This window comes from Cavia porcellus, unplaced genomic scaffold (genome assembly GCF_034190915.1).
Source record: "Cavia porcellus strain 051 isolate PalLab524CR breed Dunkin Hartley unplaced genomic scaffold, mCavPor4.1 scaffold_16, whole genome shotgun sequence".
Taxonomy (NCBI): domain Eukaryota; kingdom Metazoa; phylum Chordata; class Mammalia; order Rodentia; family Caviidae; genus Cavia; species Cavia porcellus.
In genome coordinates this window covers 16,038,602-16,064,576 of record NW_026947499.1, presented here as the reverse complement: position 1 = coordinate 16,064,576, position 25,975 = coordinate 16,038,602, and the positions used below count along the sequence as shown (strand labels likewise).

Genomic DNA, 25,975 nt, shown 5'->3' with positions numbered 1-25,975 from the left:
GGCAAAGTTGTTCTCTCAGCTCACTTATAATTTGGTCATGGGACCACTTCCTGTCCTCCGAAAAACATACCTCTGGGGTGCCTGGTTCATAATCTTGGTGTTCTTGGCCCCTAGAAGGCTATAAAAACCAAAAAGCTGATCTTTTATTTATGCTTTTGTCACAATGGTGGCAAGTTGGCAGAAACCCTTTGTCTTTACGTCTTTTTCACTTTAAGGATGTGTTCGTCTCTCACTGTGTCTTCTGTGATGGCCCAAATACTTAAGGCTTGCTCTGCTCCACTAGGATCTCTGTCCCTCCTCACTGGACTGCTTTAGATGATGTGGCTCCTGTCTTTACCACTCCTCCCCTGTATCTCTCATACCAACCCCACAGTCTTCTCAGTCAGAGGTTCCTTTGCGCCATCCTCTCTCCCCACTACCTGAGCCATCTGTTGTCAGAGGGTTATTTGTCCCCTTCCCCTGCGATGACATTTTCTCTGATATTTATGTTTCTTTTTCTTCCTTTCTGAGCTATCTCAGATCAGTCATGAATTAGGTTCCTTTTCTGGTATTCTTATTTCAAGAGATCTCTATTAATTGATCTACAAAAAGGTTCACACTAGTCTATTTATTATAGTTCAAATTGGCCAAATATATTTGAGTGCACTGTAATTTTGTACGATGATTGTCAGTTTATATATCTGTTGTCTGTTTGTCCCTTTGCCTGCTCTGTAAACAGCTGTTTCTTTTTATTTGAGCTCAACAATTTTTCCTCTTTTACATTTTCAGATCATTTAATCAAGGTTTATTTGGGTTATAGATTAAAAAACATGCTTCTACCTAGGTTGCCAGCTGGTCAAAATGATGCTAAAATTGGTTAAACAAAGTCCCTTGGGGTGAGGAGACACTGGACAGGACTCCAATTGCTAAACAAGAGAGTGGCCATCTGGTAACTTTAACCAGCTCTTGTTCATTAATTGGAGGCCCCAATAATCTCCATAGCGCATGGGAGCTACCTCAACTAAAGTTCACAAGACTAAGACAATTCACTGTTGCTGATCTGATGGTATAAAATTGGGATTGTTTATGATGACAAGTATTTTCTTTCAGATCCAGATGTCTGCCTTTTTCTTGTGCTCCAGCCAGGAGATTCAGGTCAGACCAACATGAGGTCACCAGTCAATTTTAACAATTTATAATTTATAATTTTTATATAAAATTTATGTAATGTTTATGTTATACATAGAGATGCTTAAATAGTGAGCAGTCCAAACAATGTCACAATGTCTTCAGGGCTCAAATGTTAAAACACCCATGGTTAATACAAAATAATGGTTCCATTTAAGGTTATACTGCCTCTACTGCACTGTACTGTTATCAATCTTCTGGATATTCAACAACTAAAATTAAGAGATAATTATAAATTCTTTTTGTTGGGATCCATCAGATATTTTCCAAAAAAGATTATATGATGCATATTGGGGCTATAATTAATACACTCAAATAGTGTTAAATGACACTGCAGCTGATCTCTCTCCTAAATAAAAAGGTAAAATTAATAAAACAGGCCATCCTCCAAAAATCAGATGGCATTACACATTCTAACAGCATAAGACATACTTATTCAGTTGTAAAACCTAAACATGTGAATGACGAGTGAATGACGTGTCAGTTTCTAAAATTCCTTAGACCTTATCCTTATCCTCCTTATGGGAAGCCATCGCTAAAGTTATAATCATAAATACCCTGTTGATTGTATTATTTGACTCCTGCATATTTAATTGATTCTTTGTCTTTGTCTCCTTTAGACTTAAAGCTGTACACCTACCCAAGATAAAAATCAGATGTCTCGTGACTGTGGAGGAGACAGATACTTTCCACTGTGGGCCAGATCCCAAGACAAAAGGCTAAACTTGGCCCTCAAACCCCACAGAGAGACCTTCTTAATATGGCTTTTCATGTTTTCAACAACAGAGATAAAAATCAAAAGGAAAAATAACAATTTGATTTTTTAGCAGTGGCACTTGGAGCTCTGAGACAGGTAAACCAACACAGGTGGAGCTGCCTGAGTCCCTCCCATACAATGCTTCAAGTGCAGCAAAGAAGGATATTGGGCAAGAGAGTGCCCCACCCTTGGCATTCTTCTGGGGCCTTCCTCCTATTGCAATCTCAAGGGTCATTAGAAGAGCGACTGTCCTAGCCACCAGAGAGCAGGTAAGCCATCCTCTAACTCCTTGCCCTCATAGGAGATCTCATCATCACCGGATTCTTGCTGACTGATCTACTCGGACTTGCTGCTGAAGACTGATAGGGCTTGGGGGTCCACAGCCCTCCATTAATTTATCCTTCTCAGAGCCCCAAGTCCTATTGGAGATCTCAGATAAGACATTCTTTGTACTTGTGGACATAGAGGCCATGTATAGTGTTCTTCCTGTGTTTTCAGGCTGCTATATTAAGTCCTCAGTCTCTATAGCAGGTATTTGATGGCCAACCTATGCAGCCTTTGCAGACAGGGCCTAGTCCATGCAGGTTCCAGACTCCCTTCTTCTCTGGTCAATCCCATAGTTTGAGATACCTCCAATCCCACCTGCACTACCCATGCCATGCCTATTTTAATTTATCTCAGGGATCGTTCAATTTTCCTTGTGTTCCCCAATATCCCATAGCTCCCAAACATTTACAGGTACTCACACCTATAATTAAGCACCTTTTAGAAAATGGTTTTCTTAAACCTAACCATTCACCCTATAATACTCCCATTCTCCTGGTACTCAAGCCTGATGGGTCTTATCATCTAGTGCAAGACCTTGGGGAAATTAATAATGCCATTATCCCTATCCACCCAGTGGTGCCAAACCCTTATACCATGCTCTCTCATATCTCTCCTTCTACCACTCAGTTTATAGTCATAGATCTTAAAATGCCTTTTTTATTCCTTTGTGTTTATGCAGACTAACCCAGACACTCTGAAGTCTCAACAACTTAAACCTGTCATCTCTATAGTAAAACTTCCCCTCAGGGACACATAGCATCACCTTCCTTTCCTATTCATCAATTTCACAGACACAACCCTGGTCAGGACTGGTAGGTAGATTTTACACATGTGCCCTGCCACAAATCTCTCAAATATCTTCTCATCTTTGCCTGTACTTTTTCAGGATAGATAAAAGCCTTTCCCACAACCAGGAAGACTGCTAATGTAGTTACTAAAGTCCTGTTACAGGAAATCATCCTAAAATTTGGTCTTCCTCAGAGTATTCTGTCATATAACAGTCCAGCCTTTATTCTCAGATCACTCAAAAGAACTACAACCAACGTGGAGCGGTCCCTACCTGGTCTTCTTGGCAACCTCAACAGCACTCAAAGTTTCTGGACTGCCATCCTGGTTCCACATCACTCAAACAGTGCCCTCCCAGCCCTAAATCTAACCATCCTATCGCCCACTCATCTCCATCTCACCAAGCTCTCACAACCACAACTCTCAGGCTAAGTCATGTTTTGTTATCCGGTTTGGCTCCTAATCCCTTATATTCTATTAGTTAATTATCTTTTTTACAGCAGGGTTCTTAACAATCTTTCCTAAAGGCTTATGCACATCATGCATAAGATCGTCTTCATGTTGTTCTACACAACAACTGTCTTAGTTCTCTCTACCCTCATCTGTTTAGTCAAACTGTAAGGTCCCTGCGAGTGTAGGCTCTTATCTCCCTTATAGTGACATAGCCATGGCCCTCCCCACCTCTCTAATTCTTTTCAGCTCAACTCCTGGTCCAGAGACAAGCCCTACATACCTATACTTGTAACTGTTATCCTTTCAGATAAAAAAAATCACCTCTTATAACTTCACTTCTCCTAATGCCACACTTATTTTTCAGAATTCTACCTCACTGTGGTCCTGATGAAATGGCATATTTAAATCAAAGACACCTTTCCTTCTACCTCCCCTGGGTCCTTAAATATGATAGTGGCCTGCCTCTTCATAGCACCTTGTCTCTTTGTTTTCCAGTCTAACATGAGGCATTCACCAATGATAAAGTTATCCTGGCTAAAACACCTGGCACCAGCTTCTACATGGACATCAACAATCATCCTGTCAACCTTCCTAAACCCCAATATGGTGCCCCCTTTCAGCAGGAAGTAGTAAGAAACTTTGCCCTTTTCCTAACAATAAAAAGATGGAACAAAAGGATTTTGCCCTAGATATGATATTATGACAGTGGGAGGTGGGGCCAAGGATGTTTACCTTGAGGTCACTTCCCCCTTCCCCTATGACAACTTCGTTTTCTTCTACCAGTGATGTGAAAAAAGTCCCAATCAGCTGCTTGTGCATCACCGATGCCCACCCTAAGTGCAAACCCCAATCAGAAGTTATATATATATATATATATATATATATATATATATATATATATATCCCTATACCCCACATCCCGATCAGAAAAAGCCCGGCCATCTGGTTGTGTGGTGCTTCTCCACGTCCTTAAAATAAAGGCTATTTTACTTTATATTCTCTCTTTTATCATACCAAAAACCCTATCAAAAATAAAACAGAATAAAGCCAATCAAAACAAAACCATGAAAGTGTTATAGGACTTCAAAACAAGGTAATAGGAAGTCAACAATGGCTACTATGATGCCTCTTGTTAGTTCAAAATTGCTGTCTGTATTATCTGACATAATGAAATCAAACAGAACAGAATAAAACCAATCAAAACAATGAAAGAGATACAGGATAATAGGGAAGCAAGATAATAGGAAATCAACAACAATCAACAACTATCTTGTGCTAATATTGAAGAAATTTTTATGCCCATATTTTGTGACTAAAGATAATGATGTGTAACTTATCAACAATTGTTACTTTTTTATTATTTTGTTGTGAAAATTTGTTTTACCTTTTCTTCTTAATATTAACAAATAAAGTAAAAAAAACAATCAACAACCATCATACATCTTGTTACCTTCAAAATAGCTGCTCATGCCATCAGATAAAGTAAAATCAAACAAAACAAAACAAAATGACATAGGACTTTAAAACAAGATAATAGGGAATTAATAATGGCTACCACCTTCAGAAGAAAATCTCCCATAGTTGCTACATTGCATATGGTTATGCTGTAAATACATGTTCAGACTTTTGGCTTAATGCCTGCAAAGTGAATCGAACAATACAAACATTAAGTTTCATTTTGCTTTTTACTTTAGTGGCTATCATCTGTGCCTGTGTTTCTCCAAATCAGCTGGTTGCTTCAGGGAGGGTTGGTGCGCATGCTTCTTGACTCCCTGCCCATAGGCAAGCTGGTGCACAGGAAGTGGTTAGCTTCCTCTTGATTCTGTTCTTGAGACAGATACATACCTTTTCTGAACTCTAAGTTTAGTAACATCATGTTGATAAACTTGGAATTAGCCATGGTGGGGAGGCAGGTGTATTTACATTGTGCATTTTTTGCACTGTTACAAATCATGACTCTCCAGACCCCAGAGAACTGACTGTTAAACATTTACTATGGCAGTGCTGACCCCCAACTAAAAGCCCTCATCAGGAGGAAATATTCCACTGAAAAACAACAAAGCCTAACAAATACTCTGACTTCCTATGGGAATCTGCTGGAACCACAGTTTTCTCTCAGATCTGGCCAGGTTTGGTTCTGGTTCTGGTCTTGGAGACAGATATCCTGTGATACCTGATAGATTCATAGTAGAACATTTGCTACTCTTAGTGTGACTGATACATTTTTGTTGTTGTTGCTTTTATTGCAGTAAACAATTTTTTGGGGATCACATTCTGTGCACATCTTGAAAAACTAGCCAAAGGGAAAAATATAATCCTTTTCCCCCCTCAGTCTAAATCCTATACGATATTTTTCCTTGGTCTGGGAAGATGAGTGCCATATTTTGGAGACAAAATGTGCTGGTGGTGGCTTTCTTAGGAAGAAGAAGTGCTACCAGAGATCAACTGGCTTAGGGGTTCAGGATCTAAGCAATCAATGGGATGTTACTCTGACCTTGTGTTTTCTACTTCACAGACTTTAGTTAAAGCAAATAGTTGCAATGGGGCATAAAAGATATGTATAAGGACGTTCCATGAAATAATACTTGAAGTGTCAACATTTTATGAATGGCTTCAATGTCTGTCAATAGAAAAATGATTATCTGAATTATGTTTTATCTGTAGAATAGAATACCTTACTGTGTGTTCTTTTCAATATTAAAAGAGTATGGGAGCTTTGCATGTACCATCACTGAAAAATGCCTATGAGTTCTTGTTAAAGGAGGAAAATCATATAGAGGACAATATGCAAAATGTGATCCCATTCATGTTAAAAATATAGTGTGTTTGTACCTATTTATTAAGGGATGACATTAGAAAGGTTTGGAGTGATATACCTTAAAGCTTTAGAAGGGGTTTTCTCTAAGAAGGGGATTTCAAAGAGGGAATAAAAACTTCCATGCTTTATATACTTGTGATTTTTTTGCTAAATTTTCATAGGAGTAAATTGGACTTACAAGTAGTTTCACTTTAAAGAAAACTAAATAATGCATGGGAAATGTTTTAAGGCTGTAGTTTTCAAACAAATTCTGGAAACTACAAAGATATTTTGGAAATAACTGTGGTGTCATGTGTTTTGGGAGCAAGCTGGAAAAATTCCAAGTTTTTTAGGATTCTCAAACTTGTTCATAGAAAACCTACAATTAGAAAAATCTGTTTTACATGATTGGAATTTCTGTTTTAAAAACAGATTACTATTGCTTGAAAAAGTTGTAAATCACTGTGTGATGGTTTTAAATTCATCCCAACCAAAATCACCAAATAAATTAAAGTCACTAATCTGTCAGTAGATGCATGAGTTACATTTATGATTGCACTTGAAGTTAGTTGGTTGGGTCCCTGGTGCGAGAAATGAAGTGAGGGTATGGGAGCGATTTCAGGGATGGGTGGTTAAATGTCTTCTGTAGGAAAAAATTAATTAAGACTCAGGATTTTGGACAAGGAATAACATCAACTTCAGCTGGAAGGCAGGGCTTTGCCAGGGCCCCAGTAGCAACATTCCAGGGCCTCTGGATGAGGACAGTTAGCATGGGGATAGGAGTGGGGAAACTATTTTATTTAACTCCGTCTGTGATTCTCATGGTACAAATCCAATTCCTCAAGCCAAGGTTCTGTCCCTTTTTTTGGGGAGGTCTCACTCTTGCAGGCAACTTGACTTCCCAAAGAAGCAATGTCTTTGTATGTATGTCCATTCCCTGTTTCACATTGAGTATGCAATCTGTTCTAGGAATAGTGACCTAAATGCTTTTGCATGAGGCCTCCTAGTGATAATGTTCCTAACACTTTTCTTGGCATAGATAATGTGTTCTGGAGCTTCTGTCTGAGCAAACCCAGCTGTTCCAGGATCTCAAATTCCAAGTACTGTCTTGGGTCCAAGTGGAGAAATATTCTCTGATCTATATTAAAACACAACATAGCCAAAACCAAACCAAACCAAACAATACAGTCTGAAAATAAAACTAGCTGCACAGTGAACTCTGCCTAGCTATACAACCTTGGCACCTCACTCAGAATCTGGTAGGGCCTCACTCTGTGTCCCCAAATAACCAGAGGGCTTTCATAGGTTGCTTGGGTCCTGGATAAGCCCAGCTCAGTGACCCTGAGTTGCAAGGGAACTTCCTGCACTTAGTGGTGTGAGTGGAAGGCCTGCTAGTGAGCACCATCTAGCTGTGCAATCTTGGTACCTCACTTGGAACCTCTTAGGGCCCCACCCAGTGACCCCAAGCATCTGGAGAGCTTTTGTATGCCATGTGGCATGAGCTGAAGGACTGTACAACATACTCCATCTAGCTGTTCAGCCTTGGTGTGCCACTTAGAACCTGGTAGAGTCCTGCCTATCAACCTTAAGCAGCCAGGGAGCTTTGGAGTGCCACATGGGTTGTGCTGAAGGTCTGTCCAACATACTCTCCTCATTTGAGTAGCATTCAAGAGCCAATAGAGACCTGGTAAGCCTTCCTAATGACATCCACTCAACTGGGGATACTCCCTGCAGTATGGACAGACATCGTCACCCTGGGAAGGAATTGAGACCTTACATTTGGCTTCCCCAGGGGACTATAGGAAAATGACAAAATTGAAGAGCAAAATGCAATTTCAAACCTCCAGCTCATCCCAAACAAGCTTAGGCGACATGGACATAGAAGAAAGTGTAAGCCATACACCTAAAACTTCTGAAATGACAGCAACTGAAATAAAGAAACAACTTCATGAAACTGTAAAGGAGCTCCAATCAGAAATAACCTCCCAGGTAAAAGAAGAAATGATAAATTTAATAAAAGAAATGCTGAACACATCTAAAGAAGATGTAGTTTAAAAAAACTGGGGAGCATTGCAAAAAGATGAAAACCTTGAGTGAATAATGTAAGAAAGAAATAGAATGCAAGGAACAGATTCAAAGAGCTATCCAGGAAATAAAACATTCCATTGAAACTTGGCAAAATCACCTGAATGAATGTGAAGATAGGCTTTTAGACCTTGAGGACAAGATTGCAGCTAGTGAACAAGAAAGTAAAGATATGAAGAATAATCAAGAATAAGGAAGTAACAATTCAACAGTCACAAGATGATGCAAAGAAAAACAATAAAAGATTAATGGGTATAAACAAAAAAGAAGGTGACAACACAAATAATATAAAAAGACTATTTATAGAAGTAATAGCTGAAAATTTCCCAAACATGGGAAAGGAAGCTGCCATACAGATAAGTGAAGCATATAGAACTCCAATTAGCCATAACCAAAATAAATCTACAGCTAGACATATAAAAATCAACATGCCAGAAATTCAGCATACGAACAGAATATTAAAAGTTGTTAGGAGACAGAGACAGATTACCTATAGAGGAAAACCCATCAGAATTACCGTAGATTTCTCACCACAACAATGAAGTCTAAAGAGCATGGAGTGAAGTATTTCAAATCTTAAAGGGAAATAACTTTCAACCCAGATTGTTGTACCCTGAAACACTGTCCTTCAAAATTGATAGAGAAATAAGATACTTCTATTACAAAGAACAGCTGAAGAACTTCATGACCACCAAAGCAACCCTGCAAAGAATACTGAAAGATATTCTAGATAGACATAGAAATAACTACAACTTCAAGGATACCAACAGAAAAATCACTAAGCAAGGCAAACAATTAAACAGAAGGGTAAGGTAAAGAACTGATAGTAGAGCAAAAATGTGAAAAAATGAGCCAATATATATCAGTTATAACCATTAATGTGAATGGCCTAACTTCACCAATTAAAAGAAACAGTCTGGTAGAATGGATCAAGAAACAATATCCAACCATAGGCTGTATAAAAAAATCCATTAAACCTAAAAGGAAATTAATAGACTGAAAGTCAAAGGATGGAAGACAATATTTCAAAAAAAAAAAAAAAGCAGGGGGTAGCTATTCTGTTTGCAAACCAAGAATGATCAGAAGAGATAAAGAAGGTCACTACACACCAGTTAGGGGAAAACTTCAAAAGTAAGAGGTAACGATCCTAAATATGTATGCACCAAATATGGGAGCACCAACCTATATAAAACAAATATTAATAGAAATGAAAAATCAAATAAGTAATAACACATTTATAATGGGAGATCTTAACACCTCATTGACACAAAGAGACAGGCCAACTAGACAGAAAATTGGCAAAGAAATAACAGAAATGAATCAAACTTGTGAACAGAAGGACTTAGATATGTAGATATGTACAGCGTGTTTCACCCAACACCACCAGAATATACATTCTTCTCAGCTTCACATGGGACATTCTGTAAAATAGACCATATACTAGCCCATTGAACATGCTTAAGTAAATACAAAAGAATTGAAGTTATTCCATGCACATTATCTGATCATAGTACCATGAAACTAGAACTTAATGATAAAAGAAACTGCAAAAACCCTACAAACACATGGAAATTGAATAATACACCCTTGAGCAATCAGTGGGTCACAGGAGAAATTAAAGAAGAAATTAAACAATACCTACAAGCAAATGAAAATACAAATGCAACTTATTGGAATCTGTGGGATACAGATACTGGAATCTGTGAAAGCTGTCCTCAGAGGAAAATTTATTGCACTGAGTTCCCACATCAGGAAAACAGAAGAAATACAAATAAACAATACAAATACAAATACAAATAAAGTTATGCTACACTTCAAACATCTAGAAAAAGAAGAACAAGTCAAGCCCAAGCCCAAAGAAGGGAGGAAATTATAAAGATCAGAGCAGAAATCAAAGCAATACAGGCTAACAAAACAATACAAAGAATAAATGAATCAAAGAGTTGCTCTTTGAAAGAATAAATAAAACCGACAGGCCTCTTGCCAACCTTATTAAAAAAAGGAAAGAAAAAACTCAAATTCATGCAATAAGGAATGAAAAGGGTAAAATCACTACAGACCCTGTGGAAATACAAAAGAACATTAATACCTACTTTGAGAACCTTTATTCTAGGTTTGATAACACAGAAGAAATGGACAGACTCCTAAATACATATAAATTACTAAAGCTGGATCAAGAAGATGTAAAACTGCTGAATAACCCAGTTTCAATGAATGAAATTGAAAATGTACTAGAGAAAATCCCAGGTCCTGATAGATTCACTGCAGAATTCTACAAGAAATTCAAGAAAGACTTAATTCTACTGCTTCTCAAATTCAATGAAATGAAACTGAAGCAATTTTCCCTAACTCATTCCTGGAAGCAAGTATTACCCTAATAACCAAAACCAGAGAAAGACTCAACCAAAAAAGACAACTACAGGCCAATCTCCCAATGAACATAGATGCAAAAATCTTCAATAAAACACTGGCAAACAGAATGCAGCCAGTCATCAAGAGCATCGTACATCACGAACAAGTGGGATGCATCCCAGGAATGCAGGGATGGTTCAACATATGCAAATCAATAAATGTAATACAGCATGTCAATAGAGCCAAAGATAAGAATCACATGATCATTTCAATAGATGCAGAAAAAGCTTTTGATAAAGCTTTTAGATGCAGGTAAAGCTTTTGACACTCATTCATGATAAGAACCCGATAGAAAATTGGAATAGATGGTTTTTACCTCAATCTGATAAAGGCCATCTATGACAAACCAACAGTCAACATCATATTAAATGGTCAAACATTGACAATTTTCACTCTAAAATCAGAAACAAGGCAAAGATGACCATTATCACGACTCCGATTCAATATAGTGCTGGAAATATTAGCCAGAGCGACTAGATAAGAGAGAAATAAAAGGAATAAGAATAGGAAAGAAAGAAGTTAAATTATCATTACTTGCAAATGACATGATACTCTACATAGAAGACCCCAAAAACACCATTGAAAGACTTGTAGCTGTAATAACTAAATTTAGTAATGTAGCTGGATACAAAGTCAGCACTCAAAAATCAATAGCTTTCCTGTACACAAACAATAAAATCACTGAGAGAGAAATAAAAAACCATACCCATCATAGCAGCATCAAAAAAAATACAAAAGAAGAAAAATATCTAAAATAAAATAACTGGGATCTCATCGTCTTAAAATATTCTTGCTTGTCAAAATAAATCTCTAATAGAATGAAAAGAAAACCCATGAACTGGGAAAAAATCTTAGGAAACTGTCTCTCAGACAAAGGACTTTTATCTAGAACATAAAAAGAAATTTTAAAACATCAAATTCAAACACTCAATCCAAAAATGGGCATCTGAGATGAAACCACACTTCTCAGTTGAAGAAATACAAATGGTAAATAAATACATGAAAAACTGTTCAACATCTCTGGTCATTGGAGAAATGCAAATTTAAAAAAACACCGAGATTCCATTTTACCCCAGAAAGAATGGCCAGGATTGAGAAAACCATCAATAACAAATGCTGGAGAGGCTGTGGGGAAAAAGGAACTCTTCTGCATTGTTGATGAGAGTGTAGACTGGTGCCACCACTGTGGAAATCATTCTGGAGGTTCCTCAAAAGGCTGGGATTGGAAGTCCCATTTGACCCAACTATTCCACTTCTGGGAATATTCCCAGAAGAACCGAAAACATCAGACCACAGTGATATATGTGCATCCATATTTATAGCAGCATAATTTGTAATAGCCAAATCTTGGAAACAACCCAAATACCCATCAACTAAGGAATGGATAAAAAGATGTGATATTTTTATACAATGGAGTACTACTCAGCTATAAAGAAGGCTTTTATAGGTAAATGGATGAGATTTGAGATCATACTCGTGAGTGAAAAATCAAACTCATATGTGTAAATACTGTACTATCTGCCTAGTGTAAGAAACTAAAGAGTAAATATGATATAAAATCTTCAATAAATATTGTGAAAGGGTAAGAAATAGCTCAAAGGGGAAAAATAACTCATAGGGAAAAAAGAAAAGAAAGAAAGGAAAAGGAAGGGAAAAGAAAAAAGAAATTTGTATATATACACTGAAGGTAGCTAAGATGATTGTATTACTAACTCTATTAATTCTTGGAACAAAACAGTATTAGTTCTTAACATTCATAGGATTAAATCAATTTTGCATGTTTATATCTGGTACTCTGAGTAACTCTCTTGAAGATAACTATGCAACCTTAGTTATGTTCCTAACATTTCCTTTTGAAAACCTATATTGTTATTGTTTTGTTTGTCATTATTTGTCTCACTTTTGTTGCTTGTATTTTATTTTTTTCTCTAATACAGAAAGGATAGGTGTACATGTAGAGCCTTATACATGCCTAGAACTTCTAAAGAATTTATAATAATTGATTTTATTACGAGCGATGGTATGAACAGCTACTTTGAAGAAAACAAGACATTATAGTAGTCACTGCTATTTTCTTTCATCTTGTTTTGAAGTCTAATAATGCATTTATTGTTTGTTTTGATTTGTTTTCTATTATTTGATTTCCGTATGTGTTATGATTGATACATCGTGTTAACTTCAGCAGTTGAGAAGTTTAACTGAGAGACTCAGCAGGAAGCAGGGTTCTTACTTTGTAAATATCCTCATCTGTGTAAAGGAGGGCAAGGAGATTTTGTGAGTGCTACACCTATCTTGGAGGGGTGGGAGCAGCCTGTGTACAATATACTGAAGGAGAGGTTTGTTTTCTTCCTTTTTGCTCTGGCTACTGCCTTGAAGTGTTATCCAGTGTCCTGCCACCCTGCCTTGGAGCCAGCTGATTATGGACTGAAACCTCTACGATGAGCTAAATAACCCTTTCCTTCCTTCAAGTTGGGTGTGAGGTGTTTTGTCCCAGAACTGAGAGAAAACTAACCAACACAATACGTGTGAAGGTATGGACAGCTATTTCGAAGAAAACAAGAGATATTATGGTTGCCACTGTTGATTTCCTGTTATCTTGTTTTGAAATTCTGTGTTCTCTGCATTGTTTTGTTCTGATCTGCTTTGTTTTGTTTTTTATTCTTCTTTTTTTTTTTTTTTTTAACTTTTTTTGGTACCGGGGATCGAACTCACGACCGCCTGCTTGCAAGGCAGGTGCTTATGTTGCTGAGCTAAATCCCAGCCCCTGTATTATTCTTTTTAAAGTAAAAAAATAAAACCAGACAAAATAAAATTATGAGGTAAAGTAGAAAACCATAACAAAGAGAAAGTGAAGAATAAAAAGAAAAAGTGGAATCAGAAAAAAAAAGAGGCGAGAACAAAACAAAACAAAACAAAACAAACACTGTGGGGAAGACACAGGCCATGAAAGGGGTGGACGAGAACTCGAGCCGTGCATCCATGGTGTGCTGGCATAGCTCCTGCATTTCTGGGGTGTAAATGCTCCCCCTGCAGCTGATTGACTTCAAGATACCAGTGTGATGTCACTGGATGCAGATCTGGGGAGAGATGCTTGAGGGAGAGGCATAGATTTTATTGGCTGTCATGCATCTGTGTGAGCTGGCTGCAGCTCAACCCTGTTTGAATCATGCAGAGCACCCAAAACTCATAAAGCACCCACCTAGAAAAATAGCAAGAGGAGAGGGCTACTGGATGGGAGCCTCTTCCTCCCTACCCAGGCTGTTAATTAATGGTCAGTTGAGGGGCTGCAGAGCCATACTTGGTATTGAAGCAGGTGATCACAGGCTTCATGATGTGGTGGGTGTGGTCAATGGTCAGGGCTTCCAGAAGCCAGTGGAGAGCGCACAGTTGGCGGAAGAGAGGTTCGCTGCAAACACAGAGGGATCCTGTTAGAACAATAATCTTCAAAATAACAGCAATAAGGTGGTAGTTGTGCTGTTAGTCAGAAACTTTTATTTTGCACACACAGTGAAATTCACCCTTTCTCAAAGGGATCGTCCCACTTTGCAAATAAGGGCTCTGGGCTCCGAGGACTGTGGGGAGCCACGCCGCAGTTTCTGGGCCAGCAGGTGGCTGAGCCATGATTTGAAACAAAATGATTCCACGCCAGACTCTGGGAGTTTGTGTGTGTAGCGAGAGGACATTGTTGGAGGGTTCCCCAGGCTGCAGATCCTTACTCAGACAAATGAGAAAATTGGAAAAAATGAATATCCTCTGGGTGTCAGTTTGGTTACTTGATATATAAGCAGAAAATAAATTAAGGGTGCAAGAAAATCTGGAAACACAGGCAGGCTAGTGTATTAACTGTATTTTTTCAGATTAATAATTGGACCCATTGTTTTAAATGTTTAAGAATTTTGCTTTAAAATGTAGCTGGATATTGAAGAAAACATTACACGTATTACTTACAAATATAACTAAAGCACTGATAAAAATGTATCTAAGGCCAGGCGTGATGGCATATGCCTATAATCCTGGCACTCAAGAGGCAGAAGCAGAGGCAGAGGCAGGAGGATTGCTGTGAGTTCAAGGCTAGCCTGGGCTACATAGTGAGTTCAAGGCCAGTCTGAACTACAAAGTAAGATCCTGTCTCAGAGAACCAAAGGAAAATAGAAGTAATGTGTATTTTTTTTGTTTCTTAGACATCTGTATTAAATATCTACAGTGGGCCAAGCAATGACTAATGTATTTTTTCTATAGTATTTAATTTCCCACAAATCTACTGGGCTATGAATTATTACCTACATTTTATAGGAGGAGAAATGAATACCTGAGAGATCAGTTAATATGCTGAATGTCACACAGCTTGCTAGTGACAGAGGCATTGTTTGAGTATCTCATTTAATCTTCTCGACTCTCCTATATGAAGGGTACTATTCCCACCTCCTCTTTACAGAGGTATGGTCTGAGGCTCAGAGAGGTGAAGGAGTTACCTGCGGTCACACAGCTGGGCTTAGCAAGGATTTGAATCGAGGTCTAATTAACCCCTGAAGGACTGAGCTCTAAGGGCCGATGAAGCCAATGTGGTGGTCACTCTAAGAGCAAGGTCAGGAGAGGGTTAACCTGCTGCCTGTGTCTTTCCTAGAAACAAGTTCTAGTCTTGGCTGGCTCATTCTCCTCCTGATTTCTCCTTTCACACTTACGGATAAGGGGCCTCCATTACTGAGCTGTGTGATTGCTCTTAGTTGAAACTGCACCCACCTTCACCCGGTCTCCCCTGGGTTCCCAGGCCTGATGCTCACAAGAGCAGAAAGGCATTGTCCTTCCCTGTTTCCTGTAAGCCTGTGTGCTGGGCCAAAGGATGGAGCTGACCCAGATTTGCCTGCTTTTCTCCCGAGAGAAGGCGTCTACTTTACTCAGCATAAAAGGGAGCTGTGGTCACCCTTCTTATACCCTGGGCCTGGGGTGGCTGTGCCTGTGGGGATCTTAGGAAGACTAAGGGTCAATCTGTCTGTCTCTCTCTCTCTCTCTCTTTCTCCCTCTCTCGCTGGAAATCTGGAGAAAAACAAGCTAACTTTTTTCTACAAATTATTCAGTAAGCATCTACTGTTCCCCCACTTCTAATTTAAAGCTCTGGCTCTTCCTGCTACTGTTGCTTTCCTCTCCCTCAGGTCATCTGGGGACCTGTAGGTCTTGGTGGCTCTGGGCACATGGGCATATCCAGTATGTAGCCAGCAGGCTCCGTGTGCCAAGCATGAGGCACTGGGTGAGAGCACTTTGCTACGCTCTCCCTGCAACCCCAGAAAACTGAAGGATCAGGGGAGAGGCCCCTCTTTCGTTTCACCACACAGAGCCCATGTAGGCCTGGGCTTTGTGATGTTTACAGCAGGACAGGGAAGAAGCAGAAGGAATCAATTGCTGAGATGGGGTCTATTTGGTTGTGGGTGACATGGAGCTGTGACCATTTGGTTCATTTCTGTAGGTGACACAAATAGGTGCAAACCCGACTCTCTTCTTCCCTTGATCAGTGTCTTCTGACTTCCCAAACCATCTGTCACAGGCTTAATTGTGAACCCTTAACATCCTTATATTAAAGTCCTTGCCCCAGTACACGTAGGTGTGGCCATATTTGGAGACAGAAGCTTAAAGAGGAGGATTGCAAGATGGAGCCCCGGCAGTTTAGGAGCTTAGCAAGACCTTGTCTCAAATGAAACAAAACAAGAGGCTGGGGATGTAGTTCAGTGCAAAGGCCTCAGTACACAAAAAGGGGGTGATTCATTTAAAATAAGGTATTAGAGTGGCCCCGACTCAGTGACAGGTGTCCTTGTATGACGAGGGAATCTGGACGCACAGGGACTGCAGGCAGGAGAAAGCCCAGGCGAGGACAAGGGCAGAACACTGAAGGTGAGGAGAGAGGCCCTGACAGCACCTCCATCTTGCACTTGCAACCCTCAGGCCTTTAACTTACCCGCTCTGGCACTCTTTTATTGCAGTCCCAGCTAGTTGTACCTGCTGTCACGTGCGGGACTCTTGGACCCCTCTCCAACGTCCACTTTTCCCATCTGCAGCCCAGGATGATCCCTCTCAGGTGCTTGAGCTCACCACAGCCTCTGCATTAGGGTTTTAGCCTGGCCATTGATTAGGTATACATGGCCCTGGCCAAATCACTTAACTACCTGGAGTCTCACTTCTCTTCTTTGCAGAGTGGTGGCAATGGTAGTGCCTGCCTCGTCAGGTTAGGGTCAGGGTGCGGTGAAGGGTGCAGCACTGTTCCCTGTTCTTGGCCTGTCTTTCCCCTCCTCCTCCTTCTCTGGCTTTCAGCGACCAGGCTTCAGCTCAGGTATCACTTCTAACAGGAAGCCCTCCTTGATTTCTCTATATCCGTAGGCTCCCTTTGAGGATCTTCTATAGCACCCCCGTCCTGCAGTGTGTCCCTCTGTCCCCACACTGGCCTGCTATGACTACCTATTTCTCTGTTCCTCCAGCCCATGAACCTACAAATTACACAGTGTTACCCTACCTTGACCCTCTGGTTCTGCATACTGGGCACAGATGGAGCTCAACATAGTTTTGGTTGCTGGATAAAAGATGGTCAGGATGAACTGGTTTGGATCTGACACTGTCCTGGGCTGTTAACTTGGGGGTCACCATGCTTATTGCACAACCACTGAGTAATAGTAAATACCGTCCTGGGCTGTTAACATGGGGGTCACCATGCTTATTGCACAACCACTATAATAGTAATAGTAAATACTTCCCATACGGTGCTGACTTTCCTGGGCATTTTTAAATGCTCAACATCCTTGGACTAAGTTCATCCTTTAAAAAAATCTCTCTAAAGTTGCCATTATTATTTTCATTTTGCAGATAAGTAAACTGAGGCACAAAGTCATGAACTTGTCAAGGCACAAAAGCCAGCAGTTGGTCAAGTTGGAATCAGAGTCCACATTCCAACTTGGCTCCCAGATTTGTGCTCTGACTTTAATGTTAACGTTGCCTCTTGTGATTAGGCAGAGACTTTCTTTTTCATCAAGTTTCATTGGATGGGTCTGCATCTTTTTCTCAGTTTATAAAGAATTTGAAACCCGGTGATGATTCATCTTATCTGTGATGAAACAGACTGAAGGCAAGAAAAAAACAAAACAATAAAACAACAAAAACAACAAAAACAAAACAAAATCCTCCCAGAAACATTCTTAATAGAAACGAGTCCTTTCTCCTAAGGATTGTTCATGTGCCAGGTCATAGCACGATATCTTGGATTTTTACCAAATGAAATGCTGGGCAGATGAGGAGAAAACATGAGAGACAGATGCACACAGCCTGCCGCACAGCACTGGAGCTCAGAACTCGGTGGGCGCTCCGGGGTCAGCTCGGCAGAGCAGCCTCGTTATCGAAGCTGCTGTAGCAATCAGAGCACAGTGGTGGGCGAGAACACCCGTGAAGAGACCAGCATTCTTTTCTCGTATGAAGGAACACAGTCGCTGCGGACAAAGCCATTCCAACTGTCCCACGCTGACGGCCAAGGGCAAATCTGGACACTGGCTGCAAGCATTGCTTTTCCTGCACAACTGTTCACAAAACGCTCATGGGGACAGCTATGTCACCCCTAGAGAGGAGAAACAAGGACCAGTGTCCCCTTCCCATGTAGCATCTCCTCCCCATCTTAAAGAATCCATTCAGGATTATTATTATTATCATAGTTATTATTTTCCAAACTGGAGATTGAACCAGGGTCTTTGCACTGAGCTATAACCCCCCCACCTTTAATTTTTTATTTCATTTTTTATTTTGAGATACTGTCTTGCTAAATTGCCCAGGCTAAGTTTAGACTTGAGATTCTCTTGTCTCAGCCTCCCAGAGTGTTGAGATGGCAGGCATGAACCTTTACACTTGGCTGTATTCAGAATTATTAGTCAGTTTTGGGATCAGTCACATTGGGATTGAAGGGCTGACAAGGCTCTAATTCATGTTTGACGTGATGACAGATACAGTTCCATAGCTACCTAGATTGGGCCTGTCTTGATGTTTTTTGGTAGACCATAAAAAATGTCCTGCTCATCCTCTATCCCTCTCACCTTTACACAGTTTGCAGGGTGACTTTACTGTGCTCTCCCATCAACAGGTGGGTTTTTTCTTACTCCTTGTGTCTGGGGCCTCTCTGTGTATTCTGAACCGAAGGTCCAAAGGCATGTGAACAAGGCCATCCTAGACCAGCAACTCCCAGCTCATGCATCAGCTCAGTGCACACATCTAAGCAAACTCAGCCTGGAGCTGCCAAGCCAGCCTTGACCAGCAGAGACACCCAGCCAGCCAACCAGAAGTCTTGGGAGTCATGATGAAGGGTTTGTTTTAAGCATTTCCAGTTGAACTGGTTTGGAATACAGCAATAGGTTACCCATCCAGTCATCAAACGAGGCCAAGGCCTTTGTACAGCTAAGAAGAAGAAAAGGACGGTCTCTAGCCTAGGGCAGGCATTGGCAGGCTATTACCAGTGGGTTCCAACATCTGTTTTTATCAAGACAGCTTTATTGGAACATGGCCAATGCAACCTGTCACTGTGGCTTTTAAGCTACAATAGCAAGGTTAAGTATTTAACTTCTGGTCTGTAGAGCCTAAAATATTTACTGTCTGGCCCTTTAAGGACATAACAAGTAAAAACAACCCACTGTAATAATGACAATACCAAGAACAGCCTCCTGTTATGGTTTAGATCTAGAATGTGCCCCCAAAGTCTCCTGTGGTGGGAGGTGGGGCTTGGGGAAGGTGATTGGATCACAGGGGACATTGCATTCACTGTTCGGCTCATGAGTTCATAACTGAGTGTGTTGCTGGGAGGTGGGGTCTGGCCAGAAGAGGTGGAGCACTGGGGTTGTGACCAGGAAGGATGTGTTCTTGTCTCCAGCTCCTTTCTTGTCTCTCTGCTTCCTGGCTGCAGTGAGGTGAGAAGTTTTCCTCTGCCACGTCCTTCCACGATGAGGTTTCTGCCTTGGAAGCAGTAGACAATGGACTGAATTCCTTGAATCATGAGCCGCATTAACTCTGCCCTTCAAGTTGTGGGAGTTTGGTATTGTGTCCAGTGATAGAAAATCTGATGGATACACCTACCTAATAAACCTCATAAACATCTGACTTAGGACTCATAAGATCACGATTCCTATTGTGAGACTTTTGCAAGCTCTGCTCCTCTCTGGGCTTTGCTTTTCCCCAATCTCTTCACAGCTGATTTAAGTTTGAGTGTGTTCACAAACAGTGAATAAAATGGGATGGGGAAGGTGTTTGGATTTCTCAGGCACCCCCATCCCATCCTCAGAGGATTTAGATGCAAATGAAAATTCCCTGGTTTTAGCTTGTGCAGGAGAGAGGCAGGGAATACTGCTAGGAACCTTCTGAGATACACAAGGCCTGGTTTTACAAGGAGCTGTTAGAACATCGAGCTTAGGCTGCCAGGTGGAATGACACAGAATAAACAGGTCTACCAAGAAACCAATCATAGGGGTCAGGGGTTTAGCTCAGTGGCACAAGTGCCTGCCTGGCAAGTGCAAGGTTCTGAGTTGGATTCCTGGTACCAAAAATCGATTGGAGGAAAGTGCTGAGCAGTGGGTCTCGCCACAGCCTGGACTGTTAGGGAAGGACGAGGCAGTGTCCCGTATGATCTCCTTTGCCTGCCATCTTGTCTTATGATTTCACTCTGGCATGATTTTTCTCTTTCAGTGTGGGTTCTTGGCTCTCCAGATAATTCACAGGCTCATCGCAGGAAAGCGCTTGGGAAACACTTTCTGTGTGGTGTGCGCTGATAAAAAATTAGTGTCTAAAGCCAGACCAAGCTGCTTAAAGCCCAACTGTATCTTTAAATTTGGGGGAAGGGTCTGATTTTTTTTTCAGTTCTTTATATATTCTAGATATTAGTCCTTTGTCTGAGGGACACTTGGCTAAAATTTTTCTCATGTGATCATTATGTGTATCAAAATGGTATCAATAAACAATAAAAAAAAAAGACCTGGCTGAGAAATGGTCACCTTTGAAAACTGGGGATTGAACATGCTGGCTCCAACCACCTGGCACTGTCTTGGCTCTTCCTTCCAGAGGAATCATCCAGCAAGAGAAGAGTGAACGTGGTGGGGAGATGGGCTGGTTGGGGCTCACAGTTTTGATCTCTGGGTTTCAAGACTGATCACTTGCCACCGAGGTCTTATTTTCAGGGAAAGAGGTAGTTACGAATATAGTGAAATGAGCCCAGAAATGACAGTATTCAATTAGAGATAGATGTTAAATGTATGTCAATAGTTAATAGACAGAAAAAAATCAGTATTTTTACATATTAAGATTGTTGTTTGATTTAAGTTAGCTTAAAGAATGGCTGTGACAAACTTCTTGCATCTCTCAAGAAAGACTACCTAAGTCCTTTACCTTTCAAAAAAAAAAGCCCGATTTCAGTGCAGCACTGAGCTGTGTGCCCAGGGGCAGGTAAGTAGGCCTCTTTGAGTTTCTACTTCCTCACCTGCAGAAGGGTTAATAAAATACCTGCACAACAGGGGTGCTGAGAACACTGAATGCAATGATGTTTGGGGGGGGGTCAGCAGTGACCATATTACTATGAACACCCTGGAAAGCCCAATAATAACCTGACAGATGAGTAGATGGAAAAGTCTGGAATCCATTGCACTACTGGCCTAAAGGAATTTATTGCCCTAAAGCGATGATTTTCATTGGGGGGTTCAAGGGAGTAGTTTTGCACCTAGAGGCCCTTCAGTGTGTCTAGAGATCCTTAGATTGTCATGGTTTGGGGGAGTGGAGCTTCTGGTATCTAGAGACCAGGGGTGCTAAGCACCCAGCAACACACAGGCCAACTCTTCATGACCAGGAATTGTTGCTTCCAAAATGCCAGTGGTGCTGAGGTTGAGAACCCTGCCCAAAAGTCAAAAGCTTATGCTGTGAAGCTTCCGGTTGAAAAGTGCCAACTAGTGGAAAAGAAAAAAAAAATTGGAGTTGTAATTCTTTGGAAGAGACACAAGGGAACGAGATGTCAAGGTTTTAGAAAGCAAGAACGCTCTTCAGAGAACTGATTAGCCTCTGTATACCGTGCAGTGAGGAGCTCATGTCCTGGGGCATCAGACCATAGAAGCTTCTCGGGAAAATAGCTCCTCAACTCTTGAGGGAAAATCATGTCCCCTGAGTTTTGGCTGAGACAGCCTTGCACAGGCTTGGCAAGGGCTGCAGACAGATTTTATCAGGCCTTAAAAAGCATCTGACATCAGTGTCTGGCTTGGTAAGGAAAGGGATGAGCCAGTCCCTGCGGATTTGCTACCTAGGTCTAAAACACCGTGCCTACTTTTTGTTATTTTTTTATACGTCACAGTTTTGTTGGCTTCAGGCTCCAAGTCCTTTGAAGAGGACAAAGGAATAGCTCAGCGGCTCCCAGCTCATTAGCTTGTGGAGTCATTTGAACTCAATGTCCACTTATAAGCTAGCAAGGACAGGAGGTGAGGCTGCTTACATGTGAGCCTTGGGCAGCAAGGGCAGAAGGATGCAGTTGTAGATCGGAATGAACGGGCCGGCCTCCACCTTCTTCGGCTTCTCCTCATCATAGGTGCTAAAGGAAACGCACAAAGATAGGGACCAAGTGAACAACAGGAAACACTTGTACTTGTCAGCTTTCTATTGCCGGGACCAACATGCCTAGAATACACGCTTAAGGAAGGAAGATTTACTTTGGCTCATGGTTGCAGAGTGGTTTTAGTCCGTGGTGAATGGATCCAAGGCAAAAACATCCTGCTACAGGCACATGGTGGAGGAAGGTGGCTCACCTCCATGGCAGCCAGGAAGCAGAGCGAGAGGGGAAGACCCAGAGAGGGAGACGGCGGGGACAAGACATCTCTCCAAGGCACGCGCCCAGCGACCTGCTTCCTACCACTGGGCCCATCTCCTAGAGAGTGTTCAGCCACGAACTCATCAGCAGATTGATCCTCCATAGCCCCGTCACCTCTCTAAACCCCTACCCGTGAACACTTCTGTACTGGGGAGCAAGTCCTCAATACATCAGACTTCTGGGGGCATACTTTGTATTTAAGCCACAACATGGCTTTAAGTACCTTCTTCTCTCGCTGGGAAGATATTGCTGGGCACCTACTATGTATCCAACTCTAGGGATGAGGGTTTCGGATTCAGTTTGTAAACAGAGCACAGTGACAACCCCCTCCCTTGTTGAGCTTATCCTACTGGAAGAGCAAAGGGAATAAATAAGAAAAACAGGTAATTTGTGTGGTATACTGGGATATAAACAAAGGGCTGGAAATATTTTCTTAAAAAAACAGATAAATATTTTAAGTGTATTCTAAGGGAAGAAATGTAACACCATACGTAAGTGACAGACCATTTCAGTTATAGAAAATAAGTTTTGGGGAGCAGGTTTGTATTATAAGACACGTAAGCAACAAGACTGAGCCCACAGACATGTTTTAATTAGCTTTCTATGTGTGTGTGGCCTATATTTTAAAACTGATAGATTTCATGCAAAAATTGAAAAGCTTTGACTCTTAAAATCTTGTAAGTTCTAGTCACCCTGGGGCTGTGTTCCCACTGCGGAGACTCAGCTGGATCGGAGGACTGAGGCTCACTCCCCACTGTGCAGAAAGCATGCACCCCAGAGTCAGTCACCCCTGGTTGCTTTCTCCCCAGCTCCCTTCCTGATTCATGCTATCTGCCTGTTTCCTTGAAGGCCTTTTTATTTCATAGCCCCAGTCAGAGAAACTTCATCACGGACTTGTTGATGGATTCTCTGCTTTGGTCTCTTGTGCCGATAGTTACCAAACATCTTCTCTGTGCTCGGGGTGGCAGATCTGGCAATGAATGAGACCGATGCAAACCCTGCCCCCAAGCTTAGAGTCTAGTGTGTGACACACACACTTGGGGTAAGCGTGCAGAGGAAGTAGACATGGTGCTTTGGTAGCCCAAAGTGAGGAGTTTCTGAAACATGACCCTTAACTTCTCTGATAGTGTTGCAATTTAGAGGTGGGTCTGTATTCTCTTCCTCTTGTTTCTGGACTCTGTGACTGGCTCACCTAATGGGATGCGTGAGAAGTGACAACATACCACGTTCCAGGGACGGGCAGCTTCTCCCTGTGTCCTGGGAGGCTGGCTCCTCACTTCCAGCTGCCATGCTGAGAGGAAGCCAGGAGCTCATGAAGATGGCCATGGGGAGAGGAACGGAGCTCACACCTAACAGCCACCACCACGACGAACTGCCTGGAAATGGATCCATTGAACTGCTCCATTTGCTACCATATGGAGCAGAACTAATCCTTCCCCTCTAATTGCAGATTTGTGAGAGAAAGAAGTGTTTGTTGTCTTCAGTTAGTAAGTTTTGGAGTGGTTGTTCATGGCAGTAATAATGGAAACAGATTCTAGCTAACATTTGAAAGTGGAATGGGAGTTAACTAGGCAAAATGAGGAAGCAGGAAGACTTTCTGTTTGAATGGAATAGCAAGCACAAAGGCCCTGTGGTAGAAGGTATTATCATGAGTAGGAACATAAGAGAGTGTGGATGGAGCAGAATTTGTTAGAAGGGGTTATCAGCAGGGGCCGGAGAGGCAGACAAGAGCAAGACCATTGAGGACCTTATAACCCCTGCTCGGATTTTTGTCTTGTGGAGGAATGGAAGCTCCCAAGCATCCTGTGCTGTGAGAAATTTATATTTTGAAAAGAACATTCTGGGTGTAGTGCGGGGAATGAGTTAGAAACCAGAGGAGACGATGTTGGCACTCAGGTGAGGAATTTATCATCTCCCTGGGTACAGCACTAGAGAACAATTCTAGGGTCATGGAGTCAACTAAGATATAGAATCCAAATCTTGGTCCCTCAGTTTTCCTTTCCAGGGATTCTCTTCAGCCTTAGAGCTGAAAAAAAAGGAAATCCACAAGAAAATACATTGCTGTCCCACCTTACTGGCTCAATTCTGTCTCCCGGTAGTTTAGAATAATGTAGAAATTAACCGAGCTTTTCCACTTCTTGAACTCTGCTTTTATGTCTTCTCAACCACAAAAATAAAACAAACTCTACGCACTGTTTTTTTCACCTTTTTAGCTGAATTTGCAGCTGAAAAATAAGGTCATTGAGTGCAGTAGAAAGACTGCTTGCAGGCGGGAATCTTCTGGGACATGCCTAATTTTCTTTTTTGCCTGTGTAGTGTGCCAGACTTAGGACTTGTATCTAATAAAAAATATTCCCTGGTCTTATATCTTGGGAGGGGGATGGTGAAAAATAATACCATTTGCTTTTATAGGGCGCAAGATCAAATACTTGGTTTAAAAGTATTTATACATGAATATTTGTGTATTTGTACTTTTAGGGGTTTGAGTTGTATTTATAGAAGCATAACTCTTAGATGCGGGATGTTCCCCAGCTTTTATGACAATGAAGATTTATTTTAGGCCTGGATTTAAAGATTTTAGGTAAGGGAGGCCTAGGAAAATCAAATTCACTTGATTGCATTGCATAATCATAGTTAATAATTTCAGAATGGGTCTCATATGCTGATTCAGTGCTGAGCCTCATTTTAGATAAGCCTCATGACAAGTTTAGGGGTTTGATACCATTCCTGTAGGTGGAGACAAAGAAGGCTCGGGGATGCAGAAGGAGTTGTTCAAAGTGAAACAGTTGTATAGTGGAAGCAAGGACTTGAATCTAAGTCTTGACTGATTTCAAGGCTTGGGCTCTTGGTCATGCTTTTAAAAACACGCTTCCCCACTCACTTTTGATGTGTACATTGTCATAATGGCCTGTAGTTTTATTTCAATAGCCAACCTTGTATAGCTCACAGAATCTACCAGATAAAACAATAACCAGATCAATGTCTATGAGAAGGAGCTACCTCATGTATATTTAAATTTATTAAACTTTAAATAAACCACTGAAACACGGGTCAGAGAAGGGAGAATTGTGTTCTCTGGAGGTGGATTAACAATCCTATCTGAGTAAGTGGCATGTTCCACCTGAACCATTTAAACAGGCACGGGAGCATCTTTAATATCATCTTTTTCCTGCAGCATGGGTTTTTTGAGCCTGTTAGTGTCAGCGTAGGTCCTGCAAAAAAAGAGCTGTGAGTTCCCTCCCTTTCTTTATCCCAGGGAAAGATTGTCAGCTTGCTACTATCACTGTAAACACCCAACTGTGAGAGCCACTGGACTCGGGCTGGAAGGCAGAATTCACGGCAC

At 41.2% G+C, this 25,975-nt stretch overlaps 1 protein-coding gene across 1 annotated transcript in view; it reads right to left on the bottom strand.

The window, feature by feature from the left end:
• Ccdc60 (coiled-coil domain containing 60) overlaps positions 1–25,975 on the bottom strand; it is a 108,047-nt gene that overhangs the window by 33,794 nt on the left and 48,278 nt on the right. Inside the window, exons 4-5 of the mRNA XM_003477930.2 lie at positions 22,261–22,356; positions 14,083–14,190 (exon numbers count right to left, since the gene is read on the bottom strand). Of these exons, the coding sequence (XP_003477978.1) occupies positions 14,083–14,190; positions 22,261–22,356 (204 nt within the window). The remainder of the gene's footprint in view (positions 1–14,082; positions 14,191–22,260; positions 22,357–25,975) is intronic.